The 19,067-nt window shown below is 46.9% G+C and overlaps 3 protein-coding genes across 3 annotated transcripts; 2 read left to right on the top strand and 1 right to left on the bottom strand.

The window, feature by feature from the left end:
• Positions 1-1,418: 1,418 nt before the first annotated feature.
• On the bottom strand, positions 1,419-9,832 carry LOC131288741 (macoilin-2-like). The gene is made up of 9 exons (XM_058317914.1): positions 9,777-9,832; positions 7,943-8,794; positions 5,674-5,818; positions 5,470-5,596; positions 5,267-5,393; positions 3,481-5,202; positions 3,055-3,346; positions 2,778-2,967; positions 1,419-2,642 (listed from the first exon to the last, which is right to left on the bottom strand). The coding sequence occupies exons 2-9, from the start codon at positions 8,017-8,019 to the stop codon at positions 2,038-2,040; spliced, it is 3,285 nt and encodes a 1,094-aa protein (XP_058173897.1). The 5' UTR covers positions 8,020-8,794; positions 9,777-9,832; the 3' UTR covers positions 1,419-2,037.
• Positions 9,833-10,502: 670 nt separating this feature from the next.
• On the top strand, positions 10,503-11,360 carry LOC131288742 (probable elongation factor 1-beta). Its single transcript, XM_058317915.1, has 2 exons — positions 10,503-10,684; positions 10,775-11,360. Exons 1-2 carry the CDS (start codon positions 10,605-10,607, stop codon positions 11,355-11,357), a joined length of 663 nt encoding a protein of 220 aa, XP_058173898.1. The 5' UTR covers positions 10,503-10,604; the 3' UTR covers positions 11,358-11,360.
• Positions 11,361-15,936: 4,576 nt separating this feature from the next.
• Positions 15,937-19,007, top strand: LOC131288469 (neuroglobin-like). The gene is made up of 3 exons (XM_058317604.1): positions 15,937-16,139; positions 18,294-18,525; positions 18,757-19,007. Exons 1-3 carry the CDS (start codon positions 15,937-15,939, stop codon positions 18,961-18,963), a joined length of 642 nt encoding a protein of 213 aa, XP_058173587.1. The 3' UTR covers positions 18,964-19,007.
• Positions 19,008-19,067: the final 60 nt, after the last annotated feature.

Genomic DNA, 19,067 nt, shown 5'->3' with positions numbered 1-19,067 from the left:
AGAAAATTTCGAACAAAACACTGAAAACGTAAAAAAGGGCGAAAACATAAAAAATAAAACTAAATCTTTCCGCATTACCATTAGGAGTTGGGTCTACCTCCTACAAGAAGCCCCGTAGGATGTTGCTAGTGCCAGAGTTCGGTATCTTTTAAGATCGTCAACTTCTTACAAACGCTCCCCCCACAGCTAGGTTTCGTTTTGTTTTGTGAGTACATGTTAAATAATCTACAGTTACGATTAATTGTAAAAAAAATACATTTGTGTATTTATTTCATACATGTGTGTACGTGTGTATGTGGGTGTGTATGTATATATCTATATGCGTAAGTAATATGAATATCACAACATTATGTCTGCATTTTTCGCCTTCCCGTCGTTTTTTTCCTCCTTCGCATCGACGAGGTGCGTAGGACTTTCCGAAGGGGTTGGCAAAAATTAGCGCAGGCGGACAAAAACGCATAAATACGAGCATAAAACGGGCGTGTGGTGTCAAGGAGATGCGTTTCACATTTATTTCTTCACACTTGAACCTCACGGCTCCAGCACCGTACACACACACGCGGGTGGCATTCAATCCAAAAAGGGATATCTCTGGTTTGTAAAACTAACGTAAAACGCGGGCTCGAATTTACGAACAGAATCGGTTGTACACAGGTGGTGGTTGGATATTCGTGTGTTATCCTTCAGACGGCAAGTTTCCATTTGTTTACGTCAAAATCAGGCTACCTCGGTTCAATGTATCACATTTTCGCATTCAAAATAGAAGAGTGACCGAAGAGAGTAAGAAAGAAATAAATTACAAGCAAGCGACACAGGGCTAGGAGAAGGATCTCTTCAATTCAGAATACGTTAATTCATTTTTACTTATCGAAAAGAATAGATTCCTTTTTACGAATCAGCCATTTGAGAGCAGGCATTGCAATCCGCGCAAATTAATGCTAATCATTCTTAAATATTCACGGAGCTGGCGCACGAGAACGTGTCGCATTTTCTAAGGATCTATGCGGGATTTACGGTGCTCTAAAAAAAATAGAACACCCATATTAAGAGAGAACAAGTGGTAGCGGTTAAAAGGATGATAATTCTCTGATTTATAATAATAATTAAGTACTGCTGCGCTGCTTTGTGTAATCGTTTATCAAACGACTACCGAAGCTGGCCGAACGTGAAATTCGGAAAATTCTTACTCCAACGTGCTGTGAAGTAAAATATGGTAAAGAGAGTATCAGGAGGCCAATCCTATGCCAATAAAGAAAGAAAGTTGACGGAAAGGACAGAAAAAGAATCATTGCCGTCCATCCTCCTCTAGTAGTAGCTCGTGTAGGGGTGGCTGATGAACTACATTTTGTTTTTTTTCGCTAGGAGATTACATTCAGTGAGATCGGTCGAGCTGCTATTCTGCCTTCTAGCCATTCAACTAAGCTGGACAAAATAATAATGGCAATGGGAGCTTCCAAGATATATAGAAAAGAGAGAGAGCGAGAGAGAAAAATAAAAAGAAAGAGAGAAAACAACCAAAAGGAGGAACTTAAATAAAAGCACTTCAAAACAGCCTGATTAACATGTTGCTTCCGGCCGGATTTCCGGGCCGCAAATACAAGTACGATAAGTTTAACCAAACGGATCGTTCGATGGATGCTGTTGCTGTCGATGTTGCTGAAGGTGTTGCTGAAGATGCTGATACTGTTGCTGCTGCTGCTGCTGTTGATGGGGTTGATGGTTATGGTTGTGATGGGACAGCAGCAGTGATCCGGGATGAGACGATGAGAGTAAACTGCTTCCCATCGTTCCCACTCCCGCGGAGGACAGCAAGGACTGGTGTGCGTTAAGTTGTTGAGCAAGACTGGACACGCTGGCGCTGGTGAGGCTGTTCGTGGTGATGCTGCTAGAGCTGCCGGAGAAGCCGCTGGTACAAATGCTGCTGTTGCTGCCGCCACCACCGCTGCCGCTTGCATGGCTCACCAACGAGGCCAAGGAGGTCGAGGCGAGCGACGCAAAGGAGACGCTGCATGGCGGAAGAAACGACAGCTCAAGCGGTCAGGCTTCAGTACCGCCCACCATGCCGTTGTTCTTCGGCGTGTAGACGGTCGCGTTCGGGTCCAGATTAGAGGGACAGTTGCTGCCGTTCGGGGCGGCATTGGAGCTTTGCATTTGTACTATTTGGCTGCTGCCACCACCACCACTGGAAGGATTCCCGGAACCGGCAGCGAGCGATGCCAAACTGACGCCAACGGAACCAGGCGGTGGCCCGGAATTCTGTCCAGCCAGTACCGACGACACGGAGGGCAGGGTTGTCATCGAGGACGTGAGCACACCGAGGCTACCTAATTGACTCATCATCGGTGGCCCATTCAGCACCCGGTGCGCCATAGGATTCGGTTGCGGGCCGCCGCCGCCGCCTTGGTTGCCGCCACCCCCGCTGACCCCGTTTAGAGGTCCGCCGGCCATAGGCTGTTGTGGAAGCAGTTGTGGTGCATCGGCCAGCCGCATCATCGATGCGCCGGAGACACCGTCCGAACCGGTACCGGAACCGGGGCCACCCAGACAGAGCGCATCGTTCGTAAGCGTCGGCATAACAGCCACCAGTTGCACGATTTTAGCATTCAGGTCCAAAATTTCCTTTTCCTTCGATCGTAGCGAACCTGCAGACAATAGAGGGGAAAAAAGTCATACTTTGGCTAAGATAACATACTCGTATGAGTCATTAAAATGTGTCTGCTTTCTTAACCCTTTCCCGGACAAACCAGATTTGTTCCGGTTCGACAAGTGTAACTTACAAGTAAGAATTTCCACCTCTCGCCTCGTGCCGCCGAGGGCCGAGAACAAGTCCAGCTTAACTCTCGTTTCGGCGGAGAGGTTCTTCTCCAGCGTTGCGTTCTTGTCCTGCATCGCGGCCAGCGCACTCATCAGCACCTCCGTGTTCTGCTGGGCTTCCCGATTCCGCATTTGCACTTCCATCTTTCGCATCTTTCGCAAGTAAGAAAAGTTTAAAGAAAATGGCACCGGTCAAGCAAATCGTCTAGTTTGATTAGGGATAAATAAGGATAGTCCAACCTCTTGCTCGTAGTTTCGTGCCTGCTTCTCGGCCATGTGTTTCGCATCCTCCGTGGCAAGCACATCGTGCTGTAGCTTATCGATCTCCAGCTCCATTTGCTCTTTCTTCATCTTGCACGCCTCGCCGCACTCGGCCCGAGCCGCCTTTTCCTCCGCCTGCTTCCGGTGCTTACGCTCGTTGTTGAGCTGCGCCTCGAGCGATTGCCGATGGCGCCGTTCTTCACCGAGTCGACGCTCCACCGTTTGTAAACTCTGCCGCTCCTGCTGCCGTTGGTTGCTAAGCTCTTGATACCTGGTAAGGACATACAAGGGGCAGAAATCATTTAACGGTCCGAAGGATGTTCGAAATACCATCTTCTTGTATAGATTTCTATCAAATTGGTCTGCATCTTATCTTCACTGCAAATATGTTAATACAAATCTCACCTGCTCTGTAGTTCATCGTAGTCCTTTTGCTTGGCCTGCAGGCACGCCTTAAGGTTGCCCGTAGTCGAATCATACTTCTGTCTCAGCTCGTTCTCCGTCTGCCGGTGCGTCGTGAGCTCTGCGCGTAACTTTTTCAGATCGACTTCAAGCCGTGGACAGGATTCGCACACTTTCTGTACCACTACAGTAACAGCGGACTGTTGATGCTGTTGTTGTCCGGACAATCCTCCTCCTCCACTTCCCATCGTTTTGTTCGATCCGGAACTGGGCCCGTGCTGATTGGAACACGTCGAACTGCCCCCATCGCCCGCTATGTTGCCACCCTTGCTGTTGCTGTTTGTCTGGTCGCCATTGTTATGCTGATGATTGTCTTTAGTCGACGACGATGCTGATGACGGTGACGAGGTTGTTCCGGTTGTGGTCGTCGTAAGCGTCGTCGTATCGCCAACTCTACCACCGGACGTTGCGGTGGACGTCGTCAGTGTCGACACGGAGGACGCAAGGGCAAGCGTGGCGCACAGTTTGGCGATCGCCGATAGGTTCGCTTGGTTCTGCTCGGCCGCCTTCTTCAGTCGATTCTTCCTTCCCGATCGGCCACCACTCTTCGCTTCGCTCGGCGCTGGTATACTGCTCTCAATGTTCACGACGTCATGGTTAAGCACATGGCCGTTTTGCTTGCCAGCGGACGATTTACCACTCCCCACTGCCGATCCCGGACCGTGCGAAACAGTCTCGGTGGGACTTTTAGATCGATTTGTCACCGATGATGACGACGACGATGAGGACGAGGATGACGACGAGCTGCCGCTACCGGGCACTTCCTTGTCACCCTCCTTACGATTGTGCGCGATTTGGCTCGACACTCCTCCTAAGCCGTCTTTTTGCTCCTTCCCACCTGCTCCTCCACCCAGGTGATTGCTGCCGCCACTACCACCGTGGTCTTTTGTACTGTTGGTGATACCGCTGGCGGTATTCTGGTTGTTGCTGGTTGTGGTGGTGGTGGTGGTGGAAGTGGCGGCATTTCCACTGCCCTGTTGTTGCACTGTGACAGCCTGGTGGTAGGAGTAGCTTCCACCGCTACCGTTCATCTTGCCGCCACCGTTCACTGAACTGACCACCGAACTGTTGCTACTGCCGCCGTCCTTCTCCAAACTTTTCCGATGCTTAAGAGATCCTGAATGAGGCGCGTGGTGGTGATTCACACCACCGTTCATCGCACCTCCCATCACCGTCGAGCTGCTGCCACTGCTTACATGGCCATTCACGTGCTGTTGCGTCGGGCTGGCCGTGCTGTCGCCATTACTCGACGCTTTGTAACTTTGCGCACTCTTACTATGGCTCTGTTGTTGTTGCTGCTGTTGTTGGTGGTTGTGATGGTGATGGTTGTGATTGTGATTATTATTATGATGGTGGTGATGGTTTTGTCCGGTGTCGGTCCGGCTGCTCGTCGTGCTACTGCTACTGTTATTCAGACTACTAACCGCAACTGCCGTCGCGACCGGTACCATGTCCTTCGAGCCGAGTAGCTCGGGCGTACATACACCCATACCGTCGGTCACCGCTGGGTCGAGCAGGATCGATTCCTCCTTCGGCAATGCTTCCTGCAAAAGCTGCATGTAGAAGTCATTGTCCTTCGCCACCTCGCGCTGCTTGCGCTGGCGTATGCGGTAGCCGACGTAGCTCTTGAAACCGAAGCCAAGCGTTACCACCGGATAGCCGATGCTGCAAGGAGGATAGAGATTGATGATCAGTGGTTGCGTTTCCGACGGGCGTACATGCTACTTACCAATGCGCTGCAAACGGCCGGCAGAGATCAAGGTGCGGTATGTTCCGACTGTCCTTCCATCGAATGGCCGCCTCTAGGTACACGAACAGTATCCAGAGGATTATCGTGGGCAAACAGATGCCTTTGTCTGTAGAATCAAAAACACAACACAGTAAGCAATGAATCACATTCAAAGTAGGCTGACCGAAAAAATTGCAACCAACCTGTATGCCACACGTACTGCACCCAAACGTAGGTGCTGGCAGCAAAGAAAAGCCACTGCACTGGGATGAAAAATAGACATACTAGATCGGAAGTGATCGCTATACAGACGAACAGCACGGAGAATGCCTGCAATGGAAGATTCACAGTAGAATAAAAAGTAAGTTTTGCATACAAATCGGTACACGCGGCAGAGAGACACTTACCAGACCTTTATACTTGAAGGAATCATATACTGAACGTAGCAATAACCAGAACGGCCACAAAAATTCGAAGCGGAATTCTAGCAAAAAGTCGGCCGTTATCACGGACACCCATAGCAGCAGGAATTTAAAGTACAACAGTGTGTTGCTGAAAAGAAAAACCATAAATCAAAAGTCATTATATTACAAAAGCACTTATAATGAGAAATAATATATGCTTCAGACTAAAAAGACGTAATTGTGATGCACTTAATATCGGACTTACAAACTACAAGACACATTCATGCAATCAAAATAATTACATTGGTTGTGAAATCATAACCAATTCATAAACGAATGCCGACAGGTTCAATGCATTAACTTTTTATGAGTACTGACAGGTAGGCACAGTCGTTTGTTGGCTATCGACCCTGACGAAGCTGCGTCTACCAAGACTACACAAATAATGAGTTTCTTCAATTTCTGGTCATGGTTGAAGCTTTTCGAAAGCTCTCCTAAATTGAACGAGGTACAATGATTCACTGGCAATGAAGAAGAACTATTCGAAGCAAACCATATTTCGCGATTGAAAATCTACTACTGGAGAGCGGTACCAACAACGTGGTATAAAAGCTCGAAAAAAAAACACCCCAACCTGTCCATAGCTCAGCATAGCAGGAAGTAGAACCGGGGAAGAGAAAACCAACCGTCGATAAATGGTAATTAATCGACGCCTTCCGCGGCGTTCCCAATTTCCCGCAGAACGACGCTCGTCTTTCGTGTCATCTGATGGCAGCTGGATGAAACTCATCCGACGAACCGGTAGCATAAAGACACGACTGACGATGACGCCGACAACAGCTGTTCGAGCCGGTGAGTTAAGCGGCGGGATGAATTACATCACAAAGGAAGCGCCTTGCGCACAGGGAAGGAAGAAAGCAGGAAGGATGCAATTCGATGAACAAAAAAAATACACAGCAAAACAGATGACACATTCAATATTTGCACGAAGAAGAACAGAAAAATTAAAACTGAAGAGATAAAGCATCCATTTGACTACGCGTATGGCGCATAATAAAGGAAAGCTGTAGCGTGTGCAACAAGTTTCCCCGGAGGTGAAATGTTGGCGAAGACGTGCCATAAGGTATGTTTTTTTCTTAGTTGAATAGTAAAAAGATTAGTGGATTCCTATCTAGTGCAAATAAATAGTTTGGTCAATGAACATCAAGGAAAGACACGTTTACTTCTTAAATGTCTTAGAACTTATAATCCTAGGAACCAGATTTTTTGCTTGAATGAAGTGCATCGATTTCTTGACATACCAAGGAAAAACATTCGGTATCTTTAAAGACCAAGTCAAAAAAAACTCATAGCTTTCAAAACAAGATTGCAACCGCAATCGTACTCATTTCAACAATGAGCTGTATCTCATCTTTACAATTATCATTGTATCGGGCCAAAAATTCTCCCACGATTATCGAGCAGGCACATTTTTCGTCTACAAAATCAAACCGGGCACCCATCCGGTTGAAGCGCGATGGTCAAATTTATTTTTTGTTTGGGCTTGGTATTCGTGGGGCACGCGCTATAAAATTCTGTCGCATTTCTTACCCTCTGCCCCCCCATCGTAGCTCTTGTTGTTTGTGTCTTCGGTCTCTAGAGTGGACTTAGAGCGTCAAACTAACGACGGCGAGTGGGGCTAAGCTGTTTTGTGTCATTTGTTTACATCGGACCCAGATGTAGCTGGCACCGTAGGAGATGGAAGACGGCGAACCATCGCGGAATTCTGGCGTTATGCTATTAAATCTCATATTGTTTGCGTTCGCGTTCCTACGTGACGTACGCGAGCGGCAGATGAACGCAACGGAGCGCCTACTGATGTCATTCGATTGTTTCAAGCTGAAGGCAAAACTGTTTAGGATGCTGTGATGTTGTTCCGTTTATCTAGAATTGGATTGAAATTAAATCCTCTAGAGAAAGAAAAACACTCACTACACTTGGTTCCTAGCATATCTGTCCTATGTCTCACGGAATGGATCGATTTAGCATACCGGGGAACATCGACATTCGGCAAACGAGTGGCGCCTACTGGACATTTGCTGTTGGCAGAGGAATGGAAAAACGAAAAAAGCGAGTCCGCGCATCGGGAAATTTCAAAGTAACAACAAACTATAAACCAGCATTTCTCATTTCTTGAATCTATGATACGGAAGCACCTGGCACCCGGAGGGTGGAAAATGCTAAAAATTTACCACCATACCGCAATCCGGCGGCAGGATTGCCTGTCCCTTACCTGCCAATCTGTTCCGCTATTTTGTTCTTCTTGATGGGCCGTCGGATTTTGCCACAGTCGGCATTGCGCCTCTTCATGATAGCGCACCGCTTGATGGTGGTTTCCGGTTGGCCAGTTCCGCAGCGCTTGCGTTCCACGCTTCCTGTCCGGTGCTGCGGCTGTGTCTAGCCTCGCGGTGACCCGTGGATGCTGCAAGAGGCCTACGTCTGATGGGAACGTTTTCTTTTGTCCACTATCGAATGGAAACGGTACTATGGCTAGCAAAAGCTTTCCAAGGGTTTCGGGCTGACTCTTTCCAGATTTCCTTCGGGGCTTTGATATGGTGCGGATGTTTCGGATGTCCGACCCCGCACGAATTTCCAAACTTCAACCTAAACTGACAGCAGCAAAAACGAGATGTCACAGACGACTATGATCACAGCACCACCATCAACAACTACTGCCGCCACGGTGAACACCTTTTCTTCGCCTTCCCCCTTTCTTGCTCTCTAACTCTGTGGCTTGTTTGCCCACTACTTTCGTTAAATATAGAATTTTCGATCTTTTCTTCTGCCGTAGATTTATTTTTCCTTTCACTCGATTTCACCGATGCACCTTGGGCACACGTACGGCCGTCGGGCACACGTACGATTATCGAAGTTGTGATAGCTGCGCGGCTGGTTCTGATGGATGCACACTCTTGGGGACACTCGGTGGTGAAAACTGTACGAAAAATCACCGCACTGCACTGCTTTTCGCTCTCACTAGCTGCTGCTGCTTTTCCCGTGCATTGGAAACATCACGCGCTACGAATAGGACCACTTGGATGTTGTGGCTCGGGTTCACTTTTTCCTCCTGCTTTTATCTCGCTCTCTGTGTGGGGTACATAACAACCATAATGTAATGAAAGATGCATATCGCCGCTTTTTGTGCCGTATGACACGTTTGTTGCCAAAAGATTTCGAGCCAAGCCGATCGAAATGGTCCTATCTGTAAACCCTCGTCGTATGGTGTGGTTTGTTTGGCCGAAATTTGTTTGTGTGTAGAAAAGAGACCAACACCTGACCCACGAAATATGGTTTAGATTGGCAAACTGAACCAATGAATATGAAAATACTTTTTAGTTATCGAAAAATCTTTCGGCAATTGATTTTAAACAAATGAAATTGAGTTACTGAAATTAGAATTACTTGGAGGATCACATCTTAGAAACTAGCAAACTGGAATAGAAAAAAATAGGATCACATCACGCATCCCGCAACGACCATATCTTGCGCTAGTGCTCCAGAATGTTGCCCCAGCTTGCTGTTCCGGTTTTCGGTGTTGGAGCAGCAGCTTCCGTTCGGTTGGCAGGAGAACTCTATCGAGCGAGCACGCACAATCTTTTCTGCGCACAATCTTTTATCATAGCATTTTTCTGCTGCTCTCTGGCTGTACACAAATCGTTCACCATTTGGACCAACCAGCAGGAATAGAGCAGATGGGAGATTTTTTTTTGTTCTTCACAGCCTACCTAATAACACGCTCGCACAGGAATATGACCTTTCCTTCGCTGGAAACTTAAATACTGAACTCTTGCTTCGGGAAAATTCAACAGCCCCGAACTATGAATGCCACGCGCGAACCTTCCACCTTTTCCCGAATTTCCAGCTGTTGTAGATAGGGAAAATTTCCCACCACCGACGAAAGTAAATGGAGGAGAACAACGAAACTGCTGGTGCAGCTGCTTCGATGTTGCCTGCGCTTCGTCGGTTGTTGTGGATGAAGCAGCGCTACACTGCAAGATGCTTTTCGATCGTCATTCTTAGCTACCTCGGAGCACAAACCTAATGCTAATAAATACGCATCTCGTCACCTATTTTCCCAACAACAACACTCGCAATCGATTCCCGGATCGGTGGTCGAGCGGTCGATCTTTTTGCGAAGAAACTACGATGAAGCACATTCCGCACTAGTGTTCCGCAGTCGGAGCTGGATCAGTATGGATCTATCCGACCCCCTAGAGGAAGTTTTTCTCACCGATCCCAAATTATGAGTCAATAGCTCTTTATGTGATATGAATGGGGATTCATAGTGCATTTCTAGAAGAAATTTTATCTGTAAGCGAATCTAATTCGGACGAGTGTTTGAAGTGGAATAAAAATAGGATACCTTATCTTTTCTAGGAACCTAAAGCATATGCAGGACGTGCTCCATTCACGGAGCGAAGGTTAATCGTTTGATTCTTCCCGTAGCTTCAGTTCCCATCACTACACTGAGTGTAAAGGTGGATTGTACAGAGGCTTATAAAGGTAGGTTTAAAAGATTATTTGGACAAGTAAACAAAACGCCATCTTCAAAATCCGACTTATGATTCCAGCTGGGATTAGATGGTAAATTTACGTTAATCTGCTCTGATCTGCCCAAATCATATTGCTTGTAACGGATACACCAAAAAATGTAGATCAAGTCTAACTCTGCATCATTTTTACTTCAAAATTACCTCAAAATATTGATCTGCTTCGTTTAAATAACTCTTTGCCCCACTCTAGTATTTGCAGTGTTGCCAAAAAGTGTCCACCTCATCGGTTTGACAGATTCTTGCTATTCTAAACTCTTTTCGAATCGAAAATCCAACGAGACCACGTCGTGCTCGTGCTTGTACGCTCCATTTACCGAGAAAAACTAAAGTAATACTCCTACAATGGCATTCGGTGATGTGAAGACCGCCAACGGATTGAAGGAATTGGACAAATTCCTTGCCGACCATAGCTACGTCGAAGGGTAAGTGCAGTTAGTGTTTGTAAAGATTGAGGTTAGTTTCCTCCTGCCGAGAGTGACACGCAATCCGGTTTTTTAATCCTCGTCCCACAGATACACTCCATCGAAGGCTGATTTGTCGGTGTTCGATGCGCTGGGCAAGGCTCCTGCGGCTGCCAACGTGCACGCTCTACGCTGGTACAATCACATTGCCTCCTTCAGCACCAAGGAGCGCTCGGAATGGGGCGGACAGGCTCTGCCGCAGGTTGCCGGTGGCAAACCCACCACCGCAGCAGCCCCGGCCGACGACGATGACGATGTGGATCTGTTCGGATCGGAGGATGAGGAGGAGAGTGCAGAGGCGGAGAGGCTGAAGGAGGAGCGTGTGGCCGCGTACAACGCCAAGAAATCCAAGAAACCTGCCCTCATTGCAAAGAGCTCCATTTTGTTGGACGTCAAACCGTGGGATGACGAGACGGACATGAAGGAAATGGAAAAGAATGTCCGCAGCATCGAGATGGACGGGCTTCTGTGGGGTGCCGCCAAGCTGGTCCCAGTGGGTTACGGTATTCACAAGCTGCAGATTATGTGCGTGATCGAGGATGACAAGGTTTCGGTGGATCTGCTGACGGAAACGATCCAGGAGTTCGAAGATTACGTCCAATCGGTCGACATTGCTGCATTCAACAAAATCTAAGCAGGACGCAGATAAATACATTGGGGAGAGCGAATACGTACAAGCCAGCCAGTCCGTTGAAAGTGTAAACGTTAATAAATGAAACTTTTTGTAATAATTTAGCATCTGGTTTGCGTAGTCTCCAAAATCACTGTTGTAAAGAAACAAACTAGTTTGAACAGTCATATTGGAACTTGTCTTACATTTCCAGGTTAAAAAGGACAATAAGGAAAGAAACTCATATTCAAATACACTGATTGCATGCTGTAATTGAAAATACAATATTTGCATTATAGAGGATCCTTTTGGAAGTAAATAGAAACGGGATTATATATATAGTTGAAAATATACATAAAAATGCTTGAATTCTAAATTGAGTTAACCCGTGCAATTCAGTAAAAATTGCAATTTGTTTGATAACACTTAAAATGTTCAAATTTAATCACAAACGCTGACTTAAGTTTTGCACACGTGGTGGGATTCTCTATAGTAAATATTGAAAGATCCTTGTGCTTTCTCGTTTCGATGCTGTCTCTTTCTAGTAGACTTTCCGTTTATCCCTCTTTCTTGATCCTTTTTTTCTATCGTACGGTGTAGTAAGAAATTTTCATTGATCTCATGATTTCATTGTCATAGTTGAGCCTACTTTGCAAACATCGCGCTTTGCTACGCTTATTTGGTGTGAGAATAGTAAACAGACTAGGCAACCAGCGCTTTAAAATGTTTGTCGAACGTATTGAATAAAATCGTACGTTGCAAACATTTACGCCACACAGTACAGGCGACGATGCAAACCGAAGGTGGAAAGTTTCAAAAATCGATACTTTCAGTTTGACCAACGCTGCCTACCTAAGCAGCAGGAAAACTGTGTTCCGGCATGTGTGAATGAATCTTTACCTTTGGCGAGCGTGAAGGAGCGAAAGCGAACGTATGGTGCGAGGAAAAGTGAGACCGCTGCGTGCCCGTGGGCTGATCTGTGTTAGTAGCGTCCCCGAGCCGGACGGGAAAACTACCTCGATCGGAAAATTCTCGGCCGATGTGCGGACGCAAGCGAGACGGGCACACAAGTGTCGCTGGCGGAGTGCAAAAGACGGCCAGCTCGCGGGTACACCGGAACGGTGAGATAGTCGTGTGCACGGTCGGAAAAATCATGAACATGCGCCATTCGCAGTATTCGCCTTCGCCTAGGATTTTTCCTCCGAAAAAAAGCGTTGAATAACAAAACCTGTGCTCGTGCCGTGTACCGACACAAACACGCTCCCTTCTGGCGGGTGCCGCGGTTTGCGCGAGTGTGTATCTACATAGATATAGCCTTTTTTCCGGCGAGAGCGCACACACTTCGGGTTTGGGTAGGGTTTTTCCCTTTTTTTCCTCTTTTGCGTGTTTTGCATGTAACCTGCTATGCTGAGGGCCACCGTTAGTCGTAGCATTGCCCTGGAGGCACCCAGAAGCAGCACAAACACGGAACATCGCAGGCCAAACTGACGGTGCGCCATCATCAGCGGTCCGGGCTTGTGCACAAGTGAATTGATTTGGTGCCTTTCGTGCACGGTGGTCGGGTTTGTGTGTTCCGGACCGGGAGCGGAGAAGCTGGGTAGAGAAGCGTTCAAATAAATAAATTCCGCAAACTTTTGCCAACCATCCGCACCCTGCTGGCGGGGGGTTTTCCTTTCCGTCCCCATCCACCTATCGAAAACGTGTGAAAGCGAAAGGAACCAGCAGCACCAGAGATTCTCTTCGTTCGCACGTTAACTCCAAGTCTTGCGTAGAATGTCCTGCCAGACCAGGTTGCCGAGCTAAGTGGAGCAGTTTCATATTTGTGATGTTTTTTTCCCCCCCATACTTACTGACCCTCAGGTGTGCTTGTGTGTTTGTGCGTTCATGTCCTGATTTTATTGTGTGCTATAATCCTTGGCTGGAAATATTTGCAGACGAGCGATCTTAGCTCTCAGTCGAATGGTGTTACTTACGTGAACAGCAGTGACCCAGTATATTTGTATGCGAAAATTTCCGTTCTCGCCGTGCAGCATCATCACTTTTCCTACCATCTCGAGTTTAGTTCACGTGCGATATAGGAAAGCCCTCGTACTAGTACCTCGCTGATAATGGAATTGAAACTGTGTGTAGTGCTACTTAAAGTAGGGTAAAGAGCAAAAAGTAAAAAAAATATCAACGTTACCATACCCTGCAGGATACAGGTACCTGGTTCAATGGTACTTCTTCGTCCGGTGCTATACCGTACGAGGCAGAAGGAACACGGTATCTGCTGTGGAAAAATAATAAAACAGTCAAAGGGGGATGATAAGGTCCTCCAGAACCGAGCCTTCTCTTGCTCGACCACGCGGAGGCCGCCGTTGCTCCCCGGTCCTGGCTTGGTGTCCTAGAAAAAAACGGGGGGAAAAGGCAAAGAAAAAATTAAACCATACTCGTGCTGGTATGAGTGACACGGCATGTGTGTGTGTGTGTGTATTCGTGGCCAGGTGGACAGGCAATCAGATAAAGCTAGCTAAGTGTATTACATCAAAACTCGACTTGTGGCTCGGGGAAAGATTTCCCAACACACCGCGGGGGCCACCTCAAGTGGCCGGGGAGAGCTCGCGCGCGCACTTGTGTATGTGTATATTCTTGTTTGTATATGTGCATACACGTGTAGTGCCCCAGCGAAGTGACGTGAAGTGGAGCGCGGATCTCCCAAAGGATGTCTGTCCACACCGGTCCACGCGTTTACCTTAGGGTCTCCACGTTCACCCCTATCGCGCGTTGCATGGGTTTTCCGATCTGGTGAAGAATTAGTGGGGTTTATGTTTCCTTATTTCCTGTCTAGTCTCATTCTAATCCTTCCCCGATCCCGACGGCCAACCGGTACGTGCTGGGACGAGCAAATTGATGTTATCGAGAGTCCTTGGGCTTTAGTGCTCGGGGAATTCCAACGAAGCCAAATTCCCGATGGTCATCGAGAAGAAAAAAAGAGTAACGGTCTAGAAACCGTTACTTCAAACATTCAATGAAGTCGCACAGTGGGTTAGGAAGCGTAAAAAGAATTTAATTATTATTTTTACTAAGTTACGAATTTGAGACAACACAGACACACAGTTTAATAGTCATATAGTTTAATGCATTTACTTCCATCGTTCCCATGACGCCCTCTTTACCAATCAATTTTCATCTACATATGTTGAACATTTCACCTTATTTTGTCGCTTTCTTGTGGCTCGAACTACCACATTGTGAAAAAACGCAATGATGAAATTGATCGTTGATCTTTGCAAAAAAGTTGGATCTAGCTAAAGCGGAGTAAGGTAAAAAAGAATCAAATAAAATTAGAGTTTCCCAATAGTTAAAAAAAATCTTTCCCTGAATCAAAATTCGAGAAAAATATTATTGAGGTCAGAGGGAAATAAAATAATTCCTTAAGGATAAGCACGATTCATCCACCTAACATCTTTAGATGAATCATGGTGTGCCTCCTACGCAGAAAGATCTTGTAGGATAGTGTTGAGGGGGGACGATGGAGCGAGACAATGCTTGGAACAAGGATTGGAACCTTTTATTTTATTTTATTTTATTTATTTTTTTATTACAGCAGCATAACCACGGTCCTGATTATGGTGTAAATACCTAGTATTGCGCTACAAATGCCGCTTTCCTCATGTTGAGCAACGGATGTCGTGTGAACAGTGCAGCTACATTGTGAGGGAGGCGGGGATAGAGGGAGAGAATGTGTGCTTGTGTCTGCAACCGACACAAGGATCAACGCGCGGCGCTGAGCAGTGATTGAAGTGCAAAAGTGTGAAAAAGAAGGAAGCAAGAACGTACGGAAGTGGCAAAAGGACGTGACAAAAGAGTCGGAGAAACGGAAGCTTTAAATAGAACACCATTATTACATCGAAGCAGGTGGTGACCGGGTCGCAACCATGACGAAGGTCCTTTAAGCGAAACTAAACAAAAGCAAAAACAACAAGAAAATCTAACACAACAAGCAAAAGCACAATCGATACAATTGCGGAAGAGGATTCTGGAGAAGAGAGTGAAACGGAAAAAAGGATCGAAAAAGGAGAGCTGAAGCAAGCAAGTGGAAATTGCTGGATTATTTTGTGACAAAACTGTGCGCCGGGTGAAACTCTTGGATCTATTTTTCCCACCTTCTTCAGTCGGTGCTATCGCTGAGCAACTTAATTTGTAGCTCCCGTCGGGAGCGCCAGCCGATTGGGGAATTTTCGTGTTGATTGTGTTTGTTCGTGGAAGTGAGGTGTAAAATGGTTCCAACAAAAATGTCCAGGAGGTAAAGTACGAGCAGCAGCATCCTTGTGTAGAGGCTATCAATCACACTCGGAAACATTGCCTAGTGTGAAAGAAAAGAAAAGAATTATAAAAGGCAGTTTTGTAAAGAACAAAAATATATGAGTAAATAAGTGATAAACCCCCGAACTATTACATTCCACTTCACTTGGTTGCGAAAGTGAACTATACTAAAGACCGAAACAAATAACATACCAAAGTGTTACAGAAGAAGACAATTTTTAGGAAAAATAATCAAAAACCGTTGCACAAAACAACACAAAACACAAAAAAGTAAATAAACAAACACAAAAAAGAAAACATGGGTTGTGAACTTACAAAGCTAGCGAGCAGTAGCAATGGAAGCAATTCGAAGAGCAACAACGTGCCGAGCCTGGACGCGTGCGGGCCCCCGCCGGTGGACAGCCGGTTGCCCCTCACCGCCAAACAGAAGTACACGATGGTGGCCTCCTGGAAGGGCATCAGCCGAGCGATGGAGACGACCGGAATCACCATGTTCATCAAGTGAGTTCAATCAAGCGCTGCACATACATGCAGCGACCTGGAGTTCGCTAGAGTTAGCTCCAGTCCCTGTCCGGGGCTATGCTAGGATCAACCCAGGCAACCATCCCCAACTCTCATTAATAAGCACCACAACAAGGCCTTCTGGTCTGAGCGCTGATGCATACACCACGGGAGTCCTCAACGGTCGTGGCCATGTTTTGTCGTCATCCTATGGCTCCAAGCATTCTCTGCATTTGCCGAGGAGAAACAGAACAGAGCAAATGGACAGGACGACCTAACCACTCGTGGCTTCACAAACCCGGCTTGCCAACTCCCCCATCGTCCGAAGGCGCCGGTCTATTTGTTCCGGACATCTTTTCTCCCGTGTTAGACCCCGAACTGCCGCCCAGCTTAGGTGGAGTTTGTTTTATTCCATCGGTTTTATGTTTCCGCCTCGATGACGTTGGGCGTATGCGGTCTTGCAGGGAACCCGGGCTAGGGCATAGCAAATACGGCCATATTGCGGCACCCTCGTTTGATGGAGCGGAACATGTCCACAAAACTTGGGTACCAATAAATCAAACGGATCCAACCGTGCCCGGGCTCCGGGAGTGGTAGGGTTTGTTGGACCGGTGAAAAATTAGCATGTAATCAATAAACCGATAGGGAAACCGGACCGAACCTCCGTCCGTGCGGAGGAACGTTTTATCGACCCTTCTACCCCCACCTCAGCACCCCGGAGCGGAGGAAGGTCACCATCGTTTGTAGGGTGCGATCCAACGTCATACCATTTCGGGTTCGGCTATCGACTCCGGCGCCCAGTGCCATAAACAAAATTGATTTACTATAATTCGACTACTGTCGGCGGCCGGTTTGTCCCCAAACCGCCAGGACGTCGACAAAGTCCTAAAGAAAAAAAAAACAACAAGAAAAAAAAGAAACAAGTAAAACGAAGCGCGTTTTGTTTTACGACCTTTCCGAGGGGGTTCGTTTACCGTGTGTTTGGTTGAGCGTGTGTTGGTAGGTCCTTCGGGGAGCGCATTTTCCAGGCCGGTCGGATGGTCTATTTTTACATCTGCAACGTTGCGAACCTTATCCGATCGCGTCCCGGAGGGCTTATGTGCGGCCGTGTCCGTAACACGATGACGTATGACCGGGACTCAACTGGTGCTCAAGTACTGTCGAGCTTGTACTTTTCCTCTCCCCCTCCCGGGGCATTTTACTGCATGGCGCTGAAAGTCACACGCTTTACAAATGGGCTTTTCGCCGATTATTTTCAAGCCTCCATCGATAAAATGTTAAAGGATACCGGTAAATGCCTCACATGAATTTATCTGAGATTATTAGTTGTTGTCGGAGGGTTACAGCTTTTAACAAAATATATAACATTTTATCCTTGATCCCTTAATGCTTCAAATAATAGATGGAACCGAAGGGTTGAACATATTTTTAAAGGTTGTTTTTTAAATATAAGTCTTATAATTTGATAAGCTCCATTGTTACATCCTGCAAACTGGAGAAAAATGTTCTTTTTTCTTATCTCCATATAATTTAATTGAAGCATACACTTTTCTTTGCTATACAATTCTATTTCTGGTATTTGTTTATACCGTAGCTAATAAAAGAGATGTAAAGTATACAAACAAATAGTCGACTTTCAACTTAAACTATGATTTTAAGAAGTTGGTAATTGAAGTCCAGAGCAGTTCAAACTATTAGATTTTTGTCATTGTTGTTTTTTCTCAAACCTTTAAAGGAATCTCACTTGTCCTAATGTCGTAAGTGAAGTATTTCCCAGAGTAGAAAGTCTATTCTTTGAAAGTTCGAAAGAAAGAAACCAGACTAAATGTATAGAAAAGTAAAGCCTATAAACTAGTGATAAGTAGACCCTACCCAAAAGTAGAACTTTGCTGCACTGAAGCAGATGCTAAACTTAACAACATTATTGGGTCGTATCGTGAAATTGGATTCCAGCGGCATATGCTGGGAGGGGCTCCATGGTGCACTACAAGTATACGACCTCCAACTTCGATTAACATTCAGCACGGCCGAACGAGCACGTGAAACCTCATGCAATATTCACGCATCCCTTTTGGCACCTTCGCACTCACTAAACTTTCCCAGTGTCAGTTCCACTAACCAGCTTCATTTTCCCCACCCGTCACCCTCGTGCAGGTTGTTCGAGGAGCACGCGGACCTGTTGAACATGTTCGCCAAGTTCAAGGAGCTGAAGACCAAGGAGGAGCAGGCCACCTCCGAGGAGCTACAGGAGCACGCGAACAAGGTGATGAACACGCTGGACGAGGGCATCCGCGGGCTGGACGACCTGGACACGTTCTTCGAGTTCATCCATCAGGTCGGCGCCTCCCATCGGCGCATTCCCGGCTTCAAGCAGGAGTATTTTTGGGTAATTGCATTAGAGAGGGCGGGCGGGCGCGAACGCCACGCGGTATTTAATTGCCCCTTGAGGCGCGAGGGAGTTACGGGGCGTCCCAATCGATGGGTTAATTGAATCTCGTAGTCCCACTTCGCTCATTTCCGGCGCAACGGAGTTTTTGTTTTTGTTACAAGCTGTTCGGCTCGAACTCATTTGGTTTGTCTTTCTTGTTTTCTTTACCCCCTGGCACACAATTCGCAGCGCATCGAGGAACCGTTCCTGTCGGCCGTCTCGACCACGCTCGGCGATCGCTACACGCAAAACGTCGAGGGTATCTACAAGCTCACTATCAAGTTCATCATCGAAACGCTGGTGGCGGGCTACGAAGCAAGTGCCAACAACAACGTCGACAGCACGACCACGTCCAGCAGTACGGCGAAGGTGGACGACTCGAAGCGGGCGTCCTGAGCGCCCTAAACGCATCGAGCGGGCGCCGGTTTTGCAAGTAAAAAAACGCGAAAAAGTAGAAGGACATTTTCCAAAACACTCCACCCCCCCCAAAGTGGTGATCC

The sequence above is a fragment of the Anopheles ziemanni genome, chromosome 3 (genome assembly GCF_943734765.1).
Source record: "Anopheles ziemanni chromosome 3, idAnoZiCoDA_A2_x.2, whole genome shotgun sequence".
Classification (NCBI taxonomy): Eukaryota; Metazoa; Arthropoda; class Insecta; order Diptera; family Culicidae; genus Anopheles; species Anopheles ziemanni.
This window is presented reverse-complemented; position numbering and strand designations above follow the sequence as displayed.